Below are 23,963 nucleotides of genomic sequence, written 5' to 3' on the forward strand. Positions count from 1 at the left end.
TGCAGTGAGCCGAGATCACGCCACTGCACTCCAGCCTGGGCAACATGTTAGAGCGACACTCTGTCTCAAAAAAGAAAAAAAAAAAAAAAATTAGCTGGGCATGGTGGTGCACGTCTTTAGTCCCAGCATTCTCTTGAGGTGTAGTTAAATAAATTATGGCCTAACCATTAAAAAGATACATTAGCAGCTGTAGAAGAAAGGGGAAAAATCTCTACATATTACAATGAAGTGCTCTTCCAGATACATTAAGTGAAAAAAGTGACAGCAGAAAAGTATGCATTTTTGTGCAAGAAAAGGAAAATATGAAGAGCCATACCTATATTTGCTTATAGTTTCAAAGAGAAGTAATAGAATAAATCTACTACATTTAATTATCTATACAAGAGAGAAGAGAAAGAAGGGAGATAAGAAAGGAGAGGGATCGACCAAGTGCTGTGAATAAAGAGATCTTTAGGTCAGGCACAGTGGCTCACGCCTGTAATCCCAACACTTTGGGAGGCCGAGGCAGGCGGATTACCTGAGGTGGGGAGTTCCAGACCAGCCTGACCAACATGGAGAAACCCTGTCTCTACTAAAAATACAAAATTATCTGGGTGGGCGGGGTGACGCATGCCTGTAATCCCAGCTACTCGGAGGCTGAGGCAAGAGAATCACTTGAACTCGGGAGGTGGAGGTTGCAGTGAGCCGAGATCGCACCATTGTACTACTCCAGCCTGGATGACAGAGCGAGACTCCGTCTCAAAAAAAAAAAAAAAAAAAAAAAGTTATCTTTGAGATTTGATTTGGTCAGAAAAGCCTCTAATCCACATTGTCAGCCTCAGAGCTTTCTGCAATGTATAATGTAGCTTTCTCATCTCACCTTCTGGAAAACGAATGTAATTAAATATTTCATTTATTACGCTTCGATTTTCTTGTATCTGGGTTCTACTCTTAGGATGAGGTTATCCAATTATATGTATATTTAGAGGAAGAAATGAAGGGGAAATTCAATATGTTTATGTCACTTTCTTATTGCCTGAAAATTGAATAAAATCAAATTTATCAGTTGTTCCCCCTAATTATGCAAAACATCTTTTGAAAACTATATTACATGAGTGCTTCTGCCTCTTTAAGACAAAAGAAGAATGTAACCCAAAACTGTCATTTTTTCTTAAAGTTCATCATAAAAGTACTAAAAGAGTAACTGTAATTAGATTTTTATTGTGTTTTAAGTAAAGTAAGGTCTATGTGTTTGAGGGGAAAAAAAAGAAGGGACATGAATAGAGGACAAGCCTTCTCTGTATCTTGCTTTATATAGTTTTGAGTTTGAAACTATGTGAATGTATACATAATTAAAAATAAATTACAAAGCAAAATACATACACATACAGACATACACAGACATACTCTTAAATTGAAATAACTTTCTAAATACTAGTAGTAACTGGTAGCTTGTGGCTGGGCGTGGTGGCTCATGCCTGTAATCCCAGCACTTTGGGAGGCTGAGGTGGAGGGATCACTTGAGCCCAGGAGTTGGAGACCAGCCTGGGAAACATAGCAAACCCTGTCTCTACAAAAAGTACAAAAATTAGTCGGGAGTGGGACATGAGGCTGTAGCGCTGGCTACTCGAGAGGCTGAGGTGGGAAGATCGCTTGAACCCAGGAGGTCAAAGCTGCAGTGAGCCAAGATGGTGCCACTGCACTCCAGCCTGGGCAGCGACAGAGCAAGACCCTGTCTCAAAACGAACAAACAAAAAACAAAAAATTTTCTTGGACTTATCTTGGGATAAAAATCACTATTTTCCTCATATCCCTTTCCATCTCTACATGTTCTTTCTTTGGAATTGAAATAGCAACCATGTTTTCCTACTAAAGTTTTCTGGCCATGTTCAGTGGCTCACGCCTGTAATCCCAGCACTTTGGGAGGCCGAGGCAGGCTGATCACTTGAGCCCAGGAGTTCGAGACCAGCCTGGGCAACATGAGAAAACCTCATCTCTACAAAAAATGCAAAATTAACCGGGCATGGTAGCCCACACCTGTAGTCCCCGCTACTCGGGAGGCTGAGGTAGGAGGATCGCTTGAGCCCAGGAGGCAGAGGTTGCAGTAAGCCAAGACAGAGCCACTGAACTCCAGCATGGGTGACATAATGAGACCCTGCCTCAAAACCAAACAAAAACATGCAGAATGTACTGTTTTGGTAAGGAAGGGTAATACGGTCTTCCTTCCTTTTAAAATAAGATGCAGCCCAAAATATACCATTCAAAGACTACGCTTGGATTTAACAGATAATGCTGTAAGAGTAAACAGGATAATGGATGATAAAATAGATAACAAAAGTTGAAAAAAATAGATACATTAGACCTTCCACATTTTAGAAAAATTAGACATGTCAATTGGGACAAATACAAAACAGTACCTAGGTGGGAAAAAAAGACAATAGAAACGAAGTAGGTGAGAAAAATCTATAAAACTGAAACCATCACAAGAAATCCCTGTATATAACAAACACTTTCAACTCCATCAATGTGTCTTTCCAATTACTGTACCAAGGAATAGCAGCTTTAAATGACCGATCTGAAGAAAACACGGCACTGTTAAGCTTATGAGGTAAATATCTAACATCTATTTCTTTAACAGAATGAATGAAAAGTATGCTGACTCACATTAATGGTGAAAATTAGAAGCATACATCTGAATATATAAGAATTAATACCTTATTAAAATGGATAAAATCACTTTTCTATGATCTCCAAAGAGTATTATTCTGTTATAATGAAATTTTACTAAAATTAACGTAGTACTTCATCATATCTCATTCTCAGTCTTCATGGCCAACATAAAAATAAAGCTGAAAGGAGGTGCCTTTCAGTAAAAGGGAAAGAAGCTAAAAAAAAAAAACTGTTTTCTTCTGGTGTGTAGTTTATCCTACTTAAGCCCAGGAGTTCGAGACCACTCTGGGCAACTTAGTGAGACCCTATCTCTAGTTCTAAAAATAATAAGGCCGGGTGTGGTGGCTCATGCCTGTAATCCCAGCACTTTGGGAGGCCAAGGCAGGAGGATAACCTGAGGTCAGGAGTTCAAGACAAGCCTGGCCAACATGGCAAAACTCTGCCTCTACTAAAAAAATACAAAAATTAGCCAGGCGTGGTGGCTCATGCCTATAATCCCAGCACTTTAGGAGGCTGAGGTGGGTGGATCACCTGATGTCAGGAGTTTGAGACCAGCCTGGCCAACGTGGTGAAACCTCATCTCTACTAAAAATACAAAAAATTAGCCAGGCGTGGTGGCGGGTGCCTGTAATCCCAGCTACTTGGGAGGCTGAGGCAGGAGAATTGCTTGAACTTGGGAGGTAGAGGTTGCAGTGAGCCGAGGTCGCGCCATTGCACTCCAGCCTGGGCAACAAGAGCAAGAATCCGTCTCAAAAAAACAAAAATACAAAAATTAGTTGGGCGTCGTGGTGGGCGCCTGTAATCCCAGCTACTTGGGAGGCTGAGGTAGGGAGAACTGCTTGAACTAGGAGGCAGAGGTTGCAGTGAGCCAAGATCGTGCCAGTGCACTCCAGCCTGGGCGAAAGAGCAAGACTCCATCCCTCCCCACCGAAAAAAAAAAAAATGGCCAGGAGTGGTGGCTCACACCTGTAATCCCAGCACTTTGGGAGGCCAAGGCAGGTGGATCACTTGAGTCCAGGAGTTCAAGACCAGCCTGGCCAACATCATGAAACTCTGTCTCCACTAAATATACAATTAATAATACTAATTTTTTTAAATCTGCCTGAAGCAGGAGAATCGCTTGAACCCGGGACGTGGAGGTTGCAGTGAGCCAAGATCGCACCACTGCACTCCAGCCTGGGCAACAAGAGCGAAACTCCATCTCAAAAAAAAAAAAAAAAAAAATCCGCCTGAAGAGTTAAGCTATAGTAATTGCCTCCACCTGCTTTTAAATGCAAATAGCAATCAATCCTCCCATATGAGGAGATGTTGGCAGGGATCTGAGAATGCAAGTAATATAATTAGATAAAACAATTTCCCACAACCAAATCATAACTATGTTGTTCCTATAAATGATCTGCCAAACCACTTTAATAGAAAAAAAAGGCCCAGGACACAGCCAGAGAGCAGATTTCAGAATCCTTCTCTGGATAAACTAAATGGCCTCAAAGAAAAAAACTATAAGTAATAAAAATTGGGCAACCCTTAAACCTATTCTTAGCCTTACCACCCAATAAAGAAGTCTACTAACTGATAAGCTTTCTTATACTCAGTCAGGGTTTTAATGCCTCAATTTGAAATAGAAAATAATGCCTGGTCTAACCAAACAGTTGAGGTAAGTGTCCAACATGAAAAAAATCAAAACAAATAAAAATAATACGAATGAAAAAAAAAAGGCACAGGATAGAAGAAAACTTAAAAAAACAAACAGCCAACAACAATTTATTACTATCTTCAGAGTTAAGACACTATAACATAAAACCTTAATAGCATGTCACAATAAAGGAAAATCTAGAGAAGAAAATAGCTCCAAAAAAACCCCAAAAAGACACCAAACATTAAAACTTCAATAGAAAGATCAGAAGATAAAGTCAAGGATATTCACACCCAGAAAAATAAAAAGACAGAGATAGACAATTTTAGAAAAAAAGAACATTAGAGGATCAACTCAGGAAGTTCTACATCCAACTAACAGTAGTTTCAGAAAGAACAGAGAGAACAATAAGGGAGAAATTAACAAAGAAAGAATACAAGATAGTTTCTCAGGGCTAAAAAGTGCATAACCAGACTGTCAAAAGAAGCTACTCAGTAAAATAAGTGAAAAAGGAGTTATAAACCCCAACGTGAAATTTCAAAATAGCAGGGATGAAGACCTTCAAAAACTTCTAACAGCTGGAGGGCTGGGGGTAATACATATAATGGCTTCTAGCTTTTTTAGGAGCAATGCTTGAAGCTAAAAGAAAGTGGATCAATTCTGAGGGAAATGATTTATAACTAACAATGTGCACAGTCAAACCATCAATCAAGTATATAAAATAAGAACATTTTCCAACATTCATTCCTCAAAAATTTTATTTTCCATGCATCCTTTCTCAGGAAGCTACTAGAGATGTCCTTCACCATACTAAGGAAATACGCAGAAAATATATATAAATGAAATACTACATAGGAGTGAAGGGAAGGAAATCCTCAGGATGACAGCTGTGGAGTGGGCCTCCGACAGCAACCAGTCCGACATAAAACTGAACACCATTTCCCAGCTTTTATTTCATTATATTCTCTGTGTTTTACAGCTTTTTTCTAATCAATCCTTTCCCCCGATTAAAGTATTTTTTAAAATAACACCACAATTGTATTGTGTATCTATTTATGCGTGGAGACCCTTTGGAGAGCCACAGACCACTGTAATAGCTAAGATTTTTTTGTCCCCCAAGGACCAATTTTTACCACATAGGAATATCATCCTTAATGAGAATATATGCAGTAACAATAGAGATTTCTTGAAAGAGCTATTGATAAATGGGTTATTTGACAAATTAATCTCTCGAGTAGAAAATACAGTTGAAGAAGTCTGAGAAACTAGCAACAGACACAAAGAACTGAGCAAGATGTTTTGTTTTGGTTTTTTTTTTTGAGACAGAGTTTCGCTCTTGTTGTCCAAGCTGGAGTGCAATGGTGGGATCTCGGCTTACTGCAACCTCCGCCTCCCAGGTTCAAGCAGCTGGGATTACAGGAGCGTGCCACCACGCCCAGCTGATTTTCTGTATTTTTAGTAGAAACAGGGTTTCACCATTTTAGTCAGGCTGGTCTCGAACTCCTGACCTCAGGTGATTCAGCCTCCCAAAGTGCTGGGATTACAGGCGTGAGCCACCACAAGATGTTTTTAAAAAGACAATTACTAACTCCTGAAAACACAAAATACTGTATCAGAAACCCCAATAATTGGCTAAGCAGTGAAGAAGTGAATGACATTTAGTCATATTATAAGCAGTGAATATTAACCAAAAACTATGAGATGGAGTGGAAAGGATGGAGAGTAATTAAGCCAAATCCTTATCAATGATAATGAGAAGTCAATAAATAAAATTTATTTAAATTTAAAACTTATTACGCCATAGACAGCCATATAAAAATATTACTTAGAAGCACATAATCAATACCCGAGGAAAAGACTACAGAAATTGGTGGGGCAAGGTACAGATCACTGTTGTTTTTTCCTTTAAGTCTTTTTATCATTTTGTCTATGTACACATATCATTTTGAGAAATTTATTTTTCTTTTGAGGCAGGGTCTTGCTCTGTCACCCAGGCTGGAGTGCAGTTGCGCAATCACAGCTTTTTGCACCCTTGACCTCGCAGGCTCAAGCAATCTTCTCACCTCAGCCTCCTGAGTAGCTGGGACTACAGGTATACACCACCACACCCAACTAATTTTTTTTTTTTGAGACTCACTCTGTTGCCCAGGCTGGAGTTCAGTGGCGTGATCTCGGATGACTGCAGCCTCTGCCTCCCAGGTTCAAGCGATTCTCCTGCCACAGCCTTCCAAGTAGCTGGGACTACAGGTGCCCGCTGCTGGCTAATTTTTGTATTTTTAGTAGAGACAGGGTTTCACTGTGTTGGCCAGGCTGGTCTGGAACTCCTGCCCTCAAGTGATCCACCCGTCTCAGCCTCCCAAAGTGCTGGGATTACAGGCGTGAGCCACCATGCCCAGCCACCAGCTAATTTTTTTAAAAAAATTTTCTTCAGATGGGGCCGCAATATGTTACCCAGACTGGTCTTGAACTCCTGGCCTCAAGTGATCCTCCCACCTTAGCTTCCCAAAGCGCTGGGATTAGAGGCCTGAGCGACTATGCCTGGCCTTAATAAATTAAAAGTAACAGGTATATGGGCTTTGGAGGTTAGCAAAATATTTGCAGTATGAAAAAGATACTTTTGGTCAGCATCTGAACTCATTCCTGTCATCTCAGCACTTTGAGAGGTGGCTGCTTGAGGCCAGGGGTTTGAGACCAGCCTAGGCAACATAGCAAATGAGTGGACCTGGTCACTCATGCTTGTAATCCCAGCACTCTGGGAGGCCAAAGCAGGCAGATCACTTGAGGTCAGGAGTTTTAGACAAACGTGGCCAACATGGTGAAACCCCATCTCTTATTAAAAATACAAAAATTAGCCGGGTGTGGTGGTGCACACCTGTAGTCCCAGAAACTCAGGAGGCTGAGGCAGAAGAATCGTGTGAACCCAGGAGGAAGAGGTTGCAGTGAGCCAAGATCGTGCCACTACACTCCAGCCTGGGCGACAAAGCAAGACTCCGTCTCAAAAAATAAATAAATAAATAAAATAAAATAAAATAAAATTAAATTAAATTAATATTAAATAAAATAAAAAATACATAGGCCAGGCACAGTGGCTCACAACTGTAATCCCAGCACTTTGGGAGGCCAAGGTAGGAGGATCGCTTGAGGCCAGAAGTTCAAGACCAGCCTGCTAATAAACACAGTGAGACCTTATCTCTACACACACACACACACACACACACAAATTTTAATTAACCAAGCATAGTACACACCTATAGTCCCACCTACTCAGGAGGCTGAGATGGGATGACCCCTTGAGCTCAAGAATTCAAGGTTACAGTGGGTTATGATCATACCACTGCACACCAGCCTTAAACAGGGTGATAGAGTAAGACCCTATCTCTTAAAAATAAGAAAAAAAAATAAAAGAAATAAATATAAGACAAAAAGATATTTTTGTTTTTTAAATGATAGGTAATCCCTCTCTGTGCCCCTTTAGCACTTTTGGCATACCAGATATGCCACAGCTCTATTACAATGTATTGTGATATTAACGTATTATAAATTAAATTAGACCTTACTATGATTACTGATTAACACATTTGTCTCCCTACCAGATTATAAACTTTAAAGCATGTGTTGTTCATCGCTGTATCTCAATACAAAGCACATAGCAGAAATCAATAAATATTTGTTGCATGACTAACAAACTTGTTAAGATCCTGCAAAACAGAATCACATATAAAGGTCTACGAGAGGCCTTAAGAAAGAATCCAGCCAGGCCAGGAGTGGTGGCTCACGCCTGTAATCCCAGCACTTTGGGAGGCTGAGGCAGGTGGATCAGTTGAGGTCAGGAGTTCGAAACCAGCCTGGCCAACATGATGAAACTCCATCACCTCTAAAAATACAAAAAATTAGCTGGGCGTGGTGGTGGGCACCTGTAATCCCAGATACTCGGGAGGCTGAGGCAGGAGAATCTCTCGAACCCGGGAGGTGGAGGTTTCAGTGAGCCAAGATCATGCCACCACACTCCAGCCTGGGTGACAGAGTAAGACTCTGTCTCAAAAAAAGTGAAAAAAAAAAAAAAAGAAAAAAAAAAGAAAAGAATCCAGCCAAACTCCTGTTTTCAGAGGTGGAAACAGAGTCTCAGAAACACTAAGTGACTTGGCTGGGCATAGTGGGTCATGCCTGTAATCTCAACACTTTGAGAGGCCAGGGTGAGAGGATCACTTGAACATAGTGAGACCCTGTCTCTACAAAAAAATTTAAAAATTAGCCAAGCATGGTGGTGTGCAGCTATAGTCCTAATTACTTGGGAGGCTGAGGTGAGAAGATTGCATAAGTCCAGGAGTTCAAGGCTGCAATGAGCAATGATTACACCACTACACTCCAGCCTGTGTGACAGAGAGAGACCTTGTCTCTTTTAAAAAAACATATTAGCCTGGCATAGTTGGTAGGCTGAGGTGAGAGGATCACCTGAGCCCAGGGAGGTTGAGGCTACAGTGAACTGTGATAGCACCAATGCACTCCAGCCTGGTCAACAGAATGAGACCCTGTCACAAAAAATACTATAAATAAAAAGAAAAAGAAACACTAAGTGATTTATTCAGGTTATCTAATTAACTAATGACTATGGTAGTATAAAAACTTGGACACTCTGGCATTTGATTCATTGCCCTTCACACTACAACACTGATGGGAGAAAAATAACAGTTCAAATTCTATTCCTTTCTCCAAGAAATACCCAAATTTTTGCTTCATATTGAAAACATGCTAGGAACTGTTAAGAAATTCAGATGTTTTTGACTGGTAAAGATAACCATAATATTCTCAACTTAAAATTATCAAGTTGACTCATCTTGCTGGAATTAAAACTAAAGGCAAAGAAAAAAGAAAAAAATACAGAACACTTAAACGAAATAATTCTACAAATATTTTTAACTATACAAGAGCAAACAACTAACTTGGTGACCTAACATATGCCTGTTTCAAATTCTCTGCATATGTTTAGGAAAAACTTTTTTTTTTTTTTAAACAGTCTCGCTCTGTTGCCCAGGCTGGAGTGCCATGGTGCCATCTTGGCTCACTGCAACCTCTGCCTCCGGGTTCAAGCGATTCTTCTGCCTTGGCCTCCCAAGTAGCTGGGATTACAGGCACCTGCCACCACACCCAGCTAATTTTTGTATTTTTAGTAGAGACGGGGTTTCACTATGTTGGTCAGGCTGGTCTTGAACTCCTGACCTCAAGTGATCCGCCTGCCTTGGCCTCCCAAAGTGCTGGGATTACAGGGGTAAGCCACCACGCCTGGCTGCTTAGGAAAATCTTTAAATATGAAATTAGGAAGTATTAAAGTATTAGATTATAAACTATCCTGGCCTAAAAAGATTACTTTATTAGACTGCTGAAGTATGTTAATTTGATGATGTACTTTGAATATTTTCCCTCTAAAATATCTACCCCATGTCAATTAAGACTTTTTAATATTGGAAAACAGTTAGACCAAATACTTCTAATTCACTTTACATGTTAATATATAATTTCAGGCTGGGAACAGTGGCTCACACCTGTAATCCCAGCACTTGGGAAGCTAAGCAGGAGGATCACTTGAGGTCAGGAGTTTAACACCAGCCTGGGGAACATAATGAGACTCCCTATCTCTATAAAAATTTAATTTAAAAAATAAAATACATATGTACATATATGATTTTACCTACCAAGCTTGTTATGAAAACATTTACCATTCAAGTTAAAGACGTACTCACAACAGATTACATATTTACGCATTTTATAAACATTTCCTCCACTTAACACCAAGCAAGATAAAAATACAATAAACTTAATGCTTATTTAATTATAATATTACTTATGTCACAAAAGAATTTTTTTAATTTACTGTTAGTTCTTTCATTCAACAAATATTTATTATGCATATGTTCTATATACTACTTTAGGTCCTAAAATAATAAATAGGCAAAGCTCCTAGGACTGTTTTCAACATTGTATTCTCAGGCCCTAGCACTTAGTAAGCTCTTAAATACATGTTGATCATCTCCCAAGTCATAGAATCGCTTTTTCTAACAAAACGAAATTTCACTCAAAAAATAACAATAAACCTTGTTACATACCACTGATGTTAAGGTCATAATCTCCTGCTGTAATCACATTAGCTACTAATCCTTCTGCAGGCTGACTGCCAGAAACAACATCATTCAAAAGCTTCCGGATGGCTCCAGGCTGAGGTGGCTGGGTGACAATGTTGCTTACTGCTATCTTCAAATTTTTAATTACGTGAAGTTGATTATTAGGATCTCTCATGTGAACTTTAAAGAAAAAAAAGAAAAAAACTTGAAATTAATTCTATACAATGCATAATAACCCAAAATTGGGCTGATGGTTTACAAACAAAAAGGATGTACAAAGCAGAAGCCAGCAATTCCAAGTGGAACGTTCTTCCAGAAATATAAATGGTTGACAACATTCCCTCATATACCAAAAGGGCTAGCTAGACAGTTTATTAACCGCAGGATTCCTTCCCCTCTCACTACTGCTCAGCTTTCCTACTGTAGGTCCTCTCCTTTCCTATGTTTGGAGTTGCCAGAAACCAACTACTATCCATACCACTTCCCTAATTCTCACCTCACACTAAAGCTGGTCCAAGGCAGCGTAAGGTCTGTGGTATTAACACTAGAAACAGTAAAAGGAAAAAGAAAGGGGAGTTAAAATGTTGCACTTGGGCTTCCTTCTTCTTTCCCTAGTCGGCCTGCATTCTTAGCCTCTTTTTCACTCTCATAAAAATCAATGCCCACTCCAGTGCACGATGCTGTGGTGGAGGCTGTGCATGTGCAGGGCCAAGAGGTATGTAGAAACTCTGTACTTTCTGCTCAAATTTGCCATTAATCTAAAACTGGTCTTAAAAATAGAGTCTACTTAAAAAAAAAACTCTGGCCAGGCGCGGTGGCTCACGCCTATAATCACAGCACTTTGGGAGGCCGAGACAGACAGCTTGAAGTCAGGAGTTGGAGACAAGCCTGGCCAACATGGCAAAACCTTGTCTCTAGTAAAAATACAAAAAATTAGCTGGGTATGGTGGCGGGCACCTGTAATCCCAGCTACTCAGGAGGCTGAGGCAGGAGAATTGCTTGAACCCGGGAGGCGGAGGTTGCAGTGAGCCGAGATTGCACTGCTGCACTCTAGCTTGGGTGACAGAGTGAGACTTGGTCTCAAAAAAAAAAAAAACAAGAACAACAAAAAAACAATGTCCAGATCCCTTTACCACCCTAATACTTCCTGCCTCCACCGTCCTATAGTCCTTGTTTCAGCCTATACAATTTATAACCAGTAAGTAGTTCAGAGCTTCAGGACAGGGAATAGGTTCTGAGGCAATTATAGCAAGAAGACAGTGTCCACAGTCCACAGAACAAAATGTGAGCATATTTTTTCACATAATCAGACAAAATGTTCCACAGTAGCATTAAAAGCAGTCCATTACAGGGCTGGGCACAGTGGCTCACGCCTGTAATCCCAGCACTTTGGTAGGTCGAGGTGGGTGGATCACCTGAGGTCAGGAGTTCGAGACCAGCCTGGCCAACATAGTGAACCCTCGTCTCTACTAAAAATACAAAAAGTAGCCAGGCATGGTGGCGGGCGCCTGTAATCCCAGCTGCTGGGGATGCTGAGGCAGGAGAATCACTTGAATGCGGAGGCTGCAGTGAGCCAAGGCGAAGGGTTGCAGTGAGCCAAGATTGCGCCACTGCATTCCAGCCTGGGCGACAGAGTGAGACTCCGTCTCAAAAAAAAAAAAAAAAAAAAAAGCCGGGCGCAGTGGCTCACACCTGTAATCCCAGCACTTTGGGAGGCCAAGGCGGGCAGATCACGAGGTCAGGAGATCGAGACCATCCTGGCTAACACGGTGAAACCCTGTCTCTACTAAAAACATAAAAAATTAGCCGGGCGTGGTGTTGGGCACCTATAGTCCCAGCTACTTGGGAGGCTGAAGCAGGAGAATGGTGTGAACCCGGCAGGCGGAGCTTGCAGTGAGCTGAGATCGCGCCACTGCACTCCAGCCTGGGCAACAGAGCGAGACTCTGTCTCAAAAAAAAAAAAGAAAAAAAAAGGAGTCCATTATAACGATTGAGGACCCAGCTTTTGGAGTTGGACCTTAATTTAAATCCCAACCCATTACTTATCATCTGGGCTACCCTGAACAACTTAACCCTTCTGTGCTTCAAATTCCTCATCTGCACATGTGATTGCTATCTACTTCACGGGTCATTTTAGGGATTTAGGTGAACTATTGGTAGACAGTAATTGCAAAGCACTGAGCACCATGCTCAACAATGCATAATGACGGCGGTATAGCAGCAGCAGCAGATACAACATCACCTACTTCAACTGCACCATGGGTTATCATCACATACAAATAAGAGGCAACTTTGGGAAAGTGGTCTGGGGACCTACAAATAAAGAATGACACATTCTTCTCAATGGAAAATGCCTTATACCAAAATCAAGGCCTGCCTATATTTTAAATAAAGTTATATGCATACAAACTTTTCTACATTTCCTATGTGTTCTACTGATTTCTAATATTTTTTACTAAAAAAATGACTCAAAAACGTTTTTAAAATACTGTACGTGGTACAAATGTGTATTTATATTGTAAATATAAATATAGATACACAAAAAGTATACATGCAGCCGGGCATGGTGTCTCACTGTTGTAATCCCAGCACTTTTGGGAGGCTGAAGCGGGCGGAACACTTGAGGTCAGGAGTTCGAGACCAGCCTGGCCAACAAGGTGAAACTCCCATCTCTACTAAAATACAAAAATTAGCCAGGCGTGGGGGCAAGCGCCTGTATTCCCAGCTATTTGGAAGGCTGAGGCAAGAGAATCACTTGAAACCAGGAGGCAGAAGTTGCAGTGAGCCAAGATCACACCACTGCACTCCAGCCTGGGCGACAGAGACTCCCTTTCAAAAAAAAAAAAAAATGGTACATGCAAATTCTATGATAGTGGTTGCCTATAAAAGGAAGGAAAGAAAAGAGACTAAGATAAGGTAGAAAGAAAACTTCAACCTGGGAAGTCTGTCCTATAATGTTTGATTTTTTTTTTTAAAAGAAAAGATAAAAAGCAAATATGATGGAGGGTTAATATTTGTTAGTTCTGGGTAGTGGGGAGGTGGATGTTTCTTGTATTATCTGCATTCTTCTATAACTGTTATGTTTTCTAACTTAAATAAACATACCAGCCTCTCTCCCTAAACTTCCCAGTCGGTCTAATTATGCAGCAGAGAAACCAAAAAAAAAAAAAAAAAAACTATGGTGCATTTCTGATATCCTTAGGAACATATTGGACAAGTATTTTCCTTAAAGTTGCTTCATAGCTGGGCGCAGTGGCTCACACCTGTAATCCCAGCACTTTGGTAGGTCGAGGCGGGCGGATCACCAGAGGTCAGGAGTTCAAGACCAGCCTGGCCAACGTGGTGAAACCCCGTCTCTACTAAAAATACAAAATTAGCCAGGCATGGTGGCACGTGCCTGTAATCCCAGCTACTCTGGAGGCTGAGGCAGGAGAATCGCTTGAACCCGGGAGGCAGAGGTTGCACTGAGCCGAGACCACACCATTGTACTCCAGCCTGGGCAACGAGAGCTGAGATCACACTACTGCACTCCAGCCTGCTGGGCAACAGAGAGAGGCTCCGTCTCATAAATAAATAAATAAATAAATAAATAAATAAATAAATAAATAAATAAAATGTATTTTGAAAATAATGACATCTTTTATGCTTTTACCCAGCATATAAAACTGTACAAAGAAAACAGGCTAGGCCGGGCGCGATGGCTCATGCCTGTAATCCCAACACTTTGAGAGGCCTTGGCGGGTGGATCACCTGAGGTTGGGAGTTCAAAACCAGCCTGACCAACATAGAGAAACCCCGTCTCTACTAAAAATACAAAATTAGCCAGGCGTGGTGGCGCATGCCTGTAATCCCAGCTACCAGGGAGGCTGAGGCAGAATTGCTTGAACCTTGGAAGCGGAGGTTGCAGTGAGCTGAGATTGCACCACTGCACTCCAGCCTGGGCAACAAGAGCGAAACTCCACCTCAAAAACAAACCAACCAACCAACCAAAAAAAAAAAAAACAAAAACAGGCTTTGTAAATAAGTCTGCAATTACAGGCTGGAGCCGCTGCACCCAGTGGCTCAAGCCAGCTACTCGGCAGGCTGAGGCAGAACTGCTTGAACCTGGGAGGTGGAGGTTGCAGTGAGCCAAGATCGCGCCATTGCACTCCAGCCTGGGCAACAAGAGCGAAACTCCATCTCAAAAAAAAAAAAAAAAAAAAAAAAAAAGCAGGCTTTATGAACAAGCCTGCGATTATAGGCTTGAGCCACTGCACCCAGTGAGTGCCTCAAGCCTGTAATCTCAGCATTTTAGGAGGCTAAAGCAGGAGGATCACTTGCACCCAGGAATTCAAGACCAACCTGGACAACAGAGGGAGAGAGACCCCACTTCTTTTTTTTTTTTTTTTTTTTGAGACAGAGTCTCGCTCCGTCACCCAGGCTGGAGTGCAACTGCATGATTTCAACTCACTGCAACCTCCGCCTCCCAGGTTCAAGCAATTCCCCTGCCTCAGCCTCCCGAGTAGCTGGGATTACAGGCGCCCGCCACCACACCCGGCTAACTTTTTGTATTTTTTTAGTAGAGACGAGGTTTCGCCATGTTGGCCACACTGGTCTCAAACTCTTGACCTCATGATCCACCCACCTCGGCCTCCCAAAGTGCTGGGATTACAGGCGTGAGCCACCACACCTGGCACAAGACCCCATCTCTATAAAAAATTTTTTTAATTAGCTGGGTGTGATGGCACACACCTGTGTGCTACTCAGGAGGCTAAGGTAGGAGGATCTTGTATACTTTATACATATAAAACTTTACCATATTAAAAAACCCTCTGGCTGGGTGTAGTGGCTCAAGCCTGTAATCTAGGCACTTTGGGAGGCCGAGGCTGGCAGATCGCTCGAGTCCAAGAGTTCAAGAACAGCCCGGGAAACACAGCAAAACCCCATCTCTACAAAAAAAATTTTTTTTTTTAATTAGCCAAATGTGTGGTGCAAACCTGTAATCCCAGCTACCCAGGAGGCCAATGTGGAATGATAGCTTGAGCCCAGGAGGTCGAGGCTGCAGTGAACCATGATCATGCCCCCTGTATCCAGCCTAGGTGACAAAGTGAGACCCTGTCTCGAAAAATTAATAAAACAAAATGAAAACAAATTTTGAAAAACTGACTTGAATTTTATTCAAAGTTTGGTACTTCCACACCTTGGAGATTAATTACTTCATTATATAAACATGGTAGTTAAGATTGATGAAATATTTCCAACTAAAAGAAATTTAAGAGGCCAGACGCAGTGGCTCATGCCTGTAATCCAGCACTTTGGGAGGCCGAAGGCGGGTGGATCACTTGAGGTTGGGAGTTCGAGACTAGCCTGGCCAACATAGCAAAACCCTATCTCTACTAACAACACAAAAATTAGCCAGGAGTGGTGGCCCGTGCCTGTAATGCCAGCTACTTAGGAGGCTGAGGCAGGAGAATTGCTTGAACCTGGGAGGCGGAGGTTGCAGTGAGCTGAGATTGTGCGACGGCACTGAAGTCTGGGTGACAGAGCAAGACTCCGTCTTTTAAAAAAAAAAGGAGCCAGGCACGGTGGCTCACGCCTGTAATCCCAACACTTTGGGTGGCCAAGGCGGGTGGATCACGAGGTCAGGAGATCAAGACCATCCTGGCTAACATGGTGAAATCCCGTCTCTACTAAAAAAACACAAAAAATTAGCCAGGTGTGGTGGTGGGCGCCTATAGTCCCAGCTACTCAGGAGTCTGAGGCAGGAGAATGGAGTGAACCCAGGAGGCGCAGCTTGCAGTGAGCTGAGATGCACCACTGCACTCCAGCCTGGGTGACAGAGCGAGACTCCGTCTCAAAAAATAAAAATAAAGGAAAAGGAAAGAAATTTAAGGCCGGTCGCAGTGGCTCGCGCCTGTAATCAAAGCCCTTTGGGAATCCAAAGCGGGTAAATTGCTTGAGTCCATGAGTTTGAGACCAGCTGGGCAGCATGGCAAAACCCCATTTCTACAAAAACTACAAAAATTAGCCAGGTGTGGTGGTACACGCCCATAACCCCAGCTACTGGTGAGGCTGATGAGGGAGGATATTTTGAGCCCAGAAGGTTGAGGCTATAGTGAGCCACGGAGTTCGAGACCAGCCTGGGCAACAGAGTGAGGCTCTGTCTCAAAAAAAAAACTGCTCACTTCAGCAGCACATATACTAAAATTGGAATGATACAGAGAAGATTAGCATAGCTCCTGCACAAGGATCACACAATGTTTTTCAAGAATTCAGAAAGAAAAGAAAAAGAAATTTAAGAAAACTGGAGATATTAAATAGCCTTCAAAAGTTATATCCTAGTCTACTTTTTTTTGTTGTTTTTTTGAGACAGAGTCTCGCTCTGTCGCCCAGGCTGGAGTGCAGTGGCAAAATCTTGGCTCACTGCAACCTTCACCTCTCGAGTTCAAGTGATTCTCCTGCCTCAGCCTCCCGAGCAGCTGGGACTACAAGCGCCCACCACCACACCAGGCTAATTTTGTACTTTCAGTAGAGATGGGGTTTCGCCACGTTAGCCACGCTGGTCTCAAACTCCTGACCTCAGGTTATCATCCAACTCAGCCTCCCAAAGTGCTGAGACTACAGGCCTAAGACACCGCACCTGGCCTACTTTTTAATCCCTTTAGTAACCTTAATTTCAAAATAAAATAATATATAACCCACATACTTCCAAGTTAGTGTTTAAGTGAAATTTTCTTAAAACTTACAGAACATCTAAATGATATATTGCAACATTGTTTAGAACTATCAAAGAACTATCACTAAGCAAAAACAAGACTTAATTTTAATTTTTTGTTGTTTGCTTGATTAATTAATATTAATACCACGACTCTTTGAAACATGGCCAGTGGAAATTCTTTGAGTATTAGGATCTCAAAATTTGTGTCAAACAGTGACTACATTAACTCTCAAACATACATCAAGCATAACAATCACAGAAAATACATATAATAAATTTAATTATATATTTTAATATAATTTAATTTTAACATAATTTAATACTCTTCAGGTTTTAAAATGTCTCTAAGGAACCTAAAATGGCTCTCCGTTGTGTAATACATCAAGTCTAAACTGTATTTTGAAGGCCCTACACACAAATAGTACTCAAATCTCTTCTATCAACCCTCTCTTTGGTATAGCTTTAAACCAAGTGTTTTCTACTAAAATCTAAAAATAAGTCTCCTGACAATACTTGGCACTGTACTTGACACTCCTTGATAACTCAGTAGTCAAGGCAAAGTTCTACCCTAAGTAAAGGCATACCTACAGGCCAGAAATTGAGTCTTCTTTTTTAACATTTTTTTTCTCCCTCTAAGGAAATGTTAGCTGGTTTTAGTCAGTTGTATTCTTAAATTACATTGCCTGAAATTATATTCTCATGCCTCACTTGCTAAAGAAAAGCTGTTGCCTGGCTCAGTGGCTCATGCCTGTAATCCCAGCACTTTGTGAGGCCAAGGCGGGCAGATCATGAGGTCAAGAGATAGAGACGATCCTGGCCAACATGGTGAAACCCCATCTCTACCAAAAATAGAAAAATTAGCTGAGCATGGTGGCACGAGCCTGTAGTCCCAGCTACTCGGGAGGCTGAGGCAGGAGAATCACTTGAACCCGGGAGGCGGAGCTTGCAGTGAGCCAAGATCTATCTCGCCACTGCACTCCAGCCTGGTGACAGAGCAAGGCTCTGTCTCAAAAAAAAAAAAAAAAAAAAGCTGTCTTTGAAGAATCCCCACACTTGAAACAAACAGTAGCCTGTTCTAGATGGTAAAGAATTCTAAAATGTATTTATACCAGCAAAAAACTAAAACCAAGAAAAATTAAGTCCTCTTTGCCAAATTTCTAATGCTACTATCATAGTCCATGTTCATCTTGAAATGTAAAACTTGTATCTACTTATATCTATCCTTATAAACCACACAACTGACTAATCTCCAAAACTTTCAACTCATTAATGTCCAAATGTTTCAGACCCTCAAGAATCTACTACCATTTACCATTAGACATAAAATCGCAAATCCCTTTCCTAGAATTCAAGGTCCTCCCTTTATCTAAGCATCCTCTTACTACTCTGTACCCCAGTAAGAGTTTCCTCCCTGTTTCCCAACCATTCAGTCATAATTTAGACCTTTTGCCCATACCATTATAATCTCAGACCACTCCTTCATAGGGAATGACTGCCCTCTTGCTTTCTACCAACTGTCTACCTATCCACTAACGTCCAACTCATTAAATTCCTTCACTAGGCTGGACGCAGTGGTTTGAGACGAGCCTGGGCAACGAGGAGAAACCCCATCTCTACAAAAAATTTAAAAATTAGCCAGGCATGATGGCATGTGCCTGTAGTCCCAGCTACTTGGGAGGCTGAGACAAGAGGATAGCTAGAACCTGGGAGGTTGAGGCTGCAGTGGGTGAGGGAGCTATGGTGATACAATTGCACTCCAGCCCTCCCAGCGTGGGTAACAGAGCAAGACCTTGTCTCAAAACAAAAAACAAACAAACAAAAAAACTCCTTCCCTAATCTTCCCCAGTCTCCTGAAGGAAATCAGAAGTGTACTGACAATGAGCCTCTATCACAGCACTGTCCAATACAGTAGGCAACAGCTGCATATGGCTACTGAGTACTTGAAATGTGACTAGTACAAATTGAGATGTTAAGTATAAAAGGCACACCAAATTTCAAAGACTAAGCAATAAAAAAGAATGTAAAATATCTCATGAATATTTTTCACATTGATTACACATTGAAATAGTAACATTTTGGAAATACTGAGTTAAGTAAAATATAGTATTAAAACTAATTTCGGCCGGGCACGGTGGCTCACGCCTGTAATCCCAGCACTTTGGGAGGCCGAGGCGGGCGGACCACGAGGTCAGGAGTTCGAGACCAGCCTGGCCAACATGGTGAAACCCTGTCTCTACTAAAAATACAAAAATAAGCCGTGAGCACCTGTAATCCCAGCTACTAGGGAGGCTGAGGCAGGAAAATCGCTTGAACCTGGGAGGCAGAGGTTGTAGTGAGCCAAGATCGCGCCACTGCACTCCCAGCCTGGGCAACAGGGCAAGACTCCATCTCCAAAAAACAAAAAACAAAAAAACTAATTTCACTTGTTTCTTTTTACTTTTTTAACGTGGCTACTAACATTTTTTGTTGTTGTTGTCTGTTTGGTTGGTTTTGAGATGGAGTCTCACTGTGCCTCCCGGGTTCAAGTGATTCTCCTGCCTCAGCTTCAAGAGTAGCTGGGACTACAGGCGGCCACCACCACGCCCAGCTAATTTTTGTATTTTTAGTAGAAACGGGGTTTCACCATGTTGGCCAGGATGGTCTCGAACTCCTGACCTCGTGATCCACCCGCCTCGGCCTCCCAAAGAGCTGGGATTACAAGCGTGAGCCACCGCGCCAAAAATTTTTTAATTATACCTGTGACTCACATTATATTTCAATTAGACAGCACTGCTCTATGGTGTAAATACATAATTCTAAATACTGTCAGGAGATAAGATGATTAAGAACACAATGTCTTGAGTCACACTGCCTGTTTCAAATCTTTCCCAGACGCAAAACTGTGAACAAATTAACACTTCTATGCTTCAAGGTCCTCAAATTTCAAATTGCAATAACAGGATTCAATGAGGACTAAAAAAGAAAAGTTACACAAAACAAGTATCAGGTATTAGCATTATTATTATTTATTAAGAAAGTAGGAAAGAGTACACATATAAAAGTAAAACTAGCTCAAGTGTTTGTGTTTTTTTAGGAATTCAAGGCCGGGCGCGGTGGCTCACGCCTATAATCCCAGCACTTTGCGAGGCCGAGGCGGGCAGATAACCTGAGGTCGGGAGTTCGAGACCAACCTGACCAACACGGAGAAATCCCGTCTCTACTAAAAATACAAAAATTATCCCAGTATGGTGGCGCATGCCTGTAATCTCAGCTACTCAGAAGGCTGAGGCAGGAGAATCGCTTGAACCTGGGAGGCGGAGGTGGCGGTGGGCTGAGATCGCGCCACTGCACTCCAGGCTGGGCAACAAGAGCGAAACTCCATCTCAAAATAAATAAATAAATAAAAAACAAAAAAATAAAAAAACGTAGGGCATTTTGTTGCTCTTGTTAAGTCCAACACTGAAGGAACTGAGACTGATGGCTACGATACAGGCTAAAGAAAATCCAAAAGTTTCCAAACTTTGTTTTTTTGGACAGCTCCCTCTCTCCGCTAAAAACAAAAGCTAATTTATAATGGAACTATTCTCCCAAAAAACATGGTAGCGCAAAAATGGTACAGCACTGATTTTTTTTGTGGATAAGTCATATTAAGCTAACAAACATCACAGTCGTTTGCCTGACACAGGCTTATTATGAAAACCTTCAGTTCTTACCGACCTTAACAAAAAAAACTTTACTTGGACTTTGTTGTTTGCAAGATATTGGCTAAAACATGCTTGAAGCTTTACCACATTATTTTCTCCTAATAAAAAAATCCAAAACTGGAGAAAACGGGTAGCTTCTTAACAAGACATTCATTAACAAAAGACATTTCCATCCCTATAACTATAGATAACTCCAAATATCCAGGTTAAATTAACCACAACTTGGGCTTGCTTCCTCTTCCTTAGGGCAAAAAGCTGCTTCGAGTTTTATTCTTCTTATAATACTTTTAATTTTCTTGAGAGATTAAGCAAAATACCGTATAGCGAAGAATATATTAGTAAAACAGCTACACGGTAGTTCAGACAGAGATGACCCTCAACGCTACAAGAATGTAATAACATCCACAACTACTTTGAAAGTCCAGTTTAACATCCAAGGGAGGATGACAGGTCTTCCTTACTCAGACCCTGTCGGTCTAAGAGGCAGCATTTTCCTACCTTAGCTGCTTTGCAAGTGCCTAATTCCTTCGCTATGGCCGTGGAGAACAGTCTCAATGCCGTTCTCGAAGACTCACGTTTATCTTTGCACCAATTACTTAATGACCTAGGTTGTCCGAGGAAGAAAGGAAGTGCCCAGAGAAACTGGAGCTTAGGACTGCGCTGTCTTGACAACCTCACGGTCCCTCCTCCAGCCGCCCCCGGAGCACCGCGGGGCCACAGCCCCAGACGCCACGGTACCGGCTCCAGGACGTAAACACTGCCCTTCTCTTCCCTGCCCGCCCGCAACTTCCTTCTCCCGACCACGGCTTTGCGGGAGCCCACTGGAAAAGGGAGGATACCACATACCCTCGGAAGTGAGGCGGGAGAAGGGCTTAAGCAGCTCCGCGAAGCTGAGGTGATTGAGACGAGTGAGCCGCTCGGCTTCGTCGCTGCACAGCGCAGCGACACAGGGGACGAAGGAGTCCGGGATTAGCTCCTGCACTGATTGTACACACTGGGCCATCGCCGCGGCACAGGCAGCGGCGGCGCCCGCCCTCCGGCCCACCCTGCGAGGTTATCCTGCGGCTGCAGCAGCTACCGCCGCCGCCCGCCGGCCTGGCCCGGCCGGGCGGGGCCCCGAACGCACTGGAGCCTAGAAACAAGTAGAAGGAACAGACGCCGCCGCTTCGGTTTCTGGGGCACAATCCACTGACCCCCCCTTCCCGTCACCGCCGCTTCTCAGCGCTCGTCCCCGCGTGCTCGCATTCCACCCCGATAGGTGGAGACGCCGACAGTCACCACTTAGTCCTTCGGACGGCAAAACCTTGGTCACTGCCCGGCCGGAACCGCCATGTTGAGGCCGAACCCTGACCAACCGGCAGTACTACTCCCAGCTGCCCCCGCGCGCGTCCCTCACGTGACTGTTAAAGGAGACGGTAGGGGCAAGGGAAGAGAGCTGAGGAGAGGGAAGTGAAAAGCGACGGAGGCCGGTTGGGAGGCTGGAGCCGGAAGTATTCTGACGGAAGCTCCCTGGGAGGGGCGGGGCTACAAGTGCGGTGGGCGGGGGCGGGGCGGGGGCGGGGGCGGGGGCGGGGGCGGGGGCGCGGGGAGGTGCACAACTGTAGGCCGGGTTCTCAAGCTCGCCCTTAGCAGAGCAGAGCTGAGAGCGACCTACTGGCGGCAGGTGGAGCCTCGAGACGGGTGCTGTCGTGGTGATGGAGGCGCACGCTCGCTTCCCACGCAGTTTGGCCTTTTTGACGTCCCTAAGGCTCTCTCCCTGGCTGTTGTGGGCAACCGATTTGGTTGGTCGCGCTGCTTCCTACGCTCGCCGGCGGAGCAGCTAGTGGCACCTGCTCGGAGAGAGGGAGTGGATCTCTCGGAAGTGCTTGGGGTTTCGCTGAAGCGGACCTGAACAGACCATGTGTCCTTTAAATACAGCCATGCTTTTAGAAACGGACTGTCACTTTATGTGGACTCAACCATTGAACAGAATGTGTGCTGTTGTGAGTGCTGCAATTCCTTCGAGTGTAATTGCGCTACTGCATTTTTGTTGGTCGCAGGGAAAGGGTGTGCCTGCAAATGTCCGCGTGGTTCGTCCTCAGCCTCTTCCTTTTTACACTGTGCTAGGATGTTTACTTGCTGGTGGTGGAGGTAGGGGAAGCCAGTATTTGTGTACTGTGTACTGTCCTGAACCGGCTTTCATTCCTGACTTTTCAAAGATTGCTTTAAAGGTGGGGGGGCGCGGGTCAAATATTGTTTTAAAGGTGGGGGACGGGGTGAGGTCAATGGTGTGTGCCTTGTAAGTAGAAATGAATGAAAGGAATTTTACTAATGTGTCACTCAATTGTTTGAGCTCCTTCTGTTTTGCATGCCAAAAATATAAGGCAAGGAAAAATGTATCATTCTATCATGATTTTATGGTGCTTTAATTAAAGGAGTCTTCCCCAACGTCAATGTCTCAAATTTTTCGACTTCTTGACACCCTCAGGTTTTCACTATGGTAATAATTTATGACAAGTAAGATGTGTGCTTCTCATGTAAGTTGATAAATGGGAGGTAGGAAGGCACAGTAGGACATATTGATGACATGCCTTGGCTACAGATTAATTTATAAGAGTGTCCATCACTTTAGGAGATTTATTTGCCAAAGTTAAGGACGAGCCCAGGAAACAGGTCTATGCCTTTCTTCGAAGATGATTTTGAGTGCTCCAAATTTAAAGGGGAAAGGGCGGGATATTGAGAAGCACACTGTTTTCATGTAAGGGGGCGGTAGGAGAAAATAGTAATTCTTGCCTTTGTCTGGCTCAGTGAATCTGCATTTTTTACATAAGATGACATAAAATGGGCAGAGGAAGAATGTGGGAGTCTGCATTTTTCATAAGATAACAGACAAAATGGGGTAGGGGAACAATCAGATATGCATTTGTGTCTGGCGGGCTGGGGTGGCCACCTGTAAAGATAAGCTATCAATTTGCATTGCCATGAAGTTTTAACAGCACACTAAGAATTTCCTTGTGGGCAAAATATGGGGGAGAGATGTAGCTTTTCATCTTGCAGCAATCTTATTTAGGAACCAAAAGGGGGAGGCAGATTTGCATGACCAGTCCCAGCTTGACTTTTCCCTTTGGCTAAATCAGTTTGGGGTCCCAAAATTTAATTTCCTTTTGCAAGAGATAACATGTGCAAGTTAAGGGTCTGGAAATTCA

At 42.9% G+C, this 23,963-nt stretch overlaps 1 protein-coding gene and 1 non-coding gene across 5 annotated transcripts in view; one reads left to right on the forward strand and one right to left on the reverse strand.

The window, feature by feature from the left end:
• Positions 1 to 22,270, reverse strand: part of TRAPPC8 (trafficking protein particle complex subunit 8) — a 113,441-nt gene extending 91,171 nt beyond the window's left edge. The window contains exons 1-2 of one of the 4 annotated variants that reach the window (XM_055368284.2): positions 21,625 to 22,270; positions 10,384 to 10,578 (exon numbers count right to left, since the gene is read on the reverse strand). In XM_055368284.2, the coding sequence (XP_055224259.1) occupies positions 10,384 to 10,578; positions 21,625 to 21,781 (352 nt within the window). In that variant the 5' untranslated portion in view covers positions 21,782 to 22,270. The remainder of the gene's footprint in view (positions 1 to 10,383; positions 10,579 to 21,624) is intronic. The other 3 variants (XM_055368285.2, XM_055368286.2, XM_055368283.2) reach the window with 3 other exon arrangements.
• Positions 16,555 to 16,661, forward strand: LOC129528474 (U6 spliceosomal RNA). Its single transcript, XR_008673699.1, has one exon. It is a non-coding gene; the product is annotated as a U6 spliceosomal RNA (small nuclear RNA).
• Positions 22,271 to 23,963: the final 1,693 nt, after the last annotated feature.

The sequence above is a fragment of the Gorilla gorilla genome, chromosome 17 (genome assembly GCF_029281585.2).
Source record: "Gorilla gorilla gorilla isolate KB3781 chromosome 17, NHGRI_mGorGor1-v2.1_pri, whole genome shotgun sequence".
NCBI classification, from domain to species: domain Eukaryota; kingdom Metazoa; phylum Chordata; class Mammalia; order Primates; family Hominidae; genus Gorilla; species Gorilla gorilla.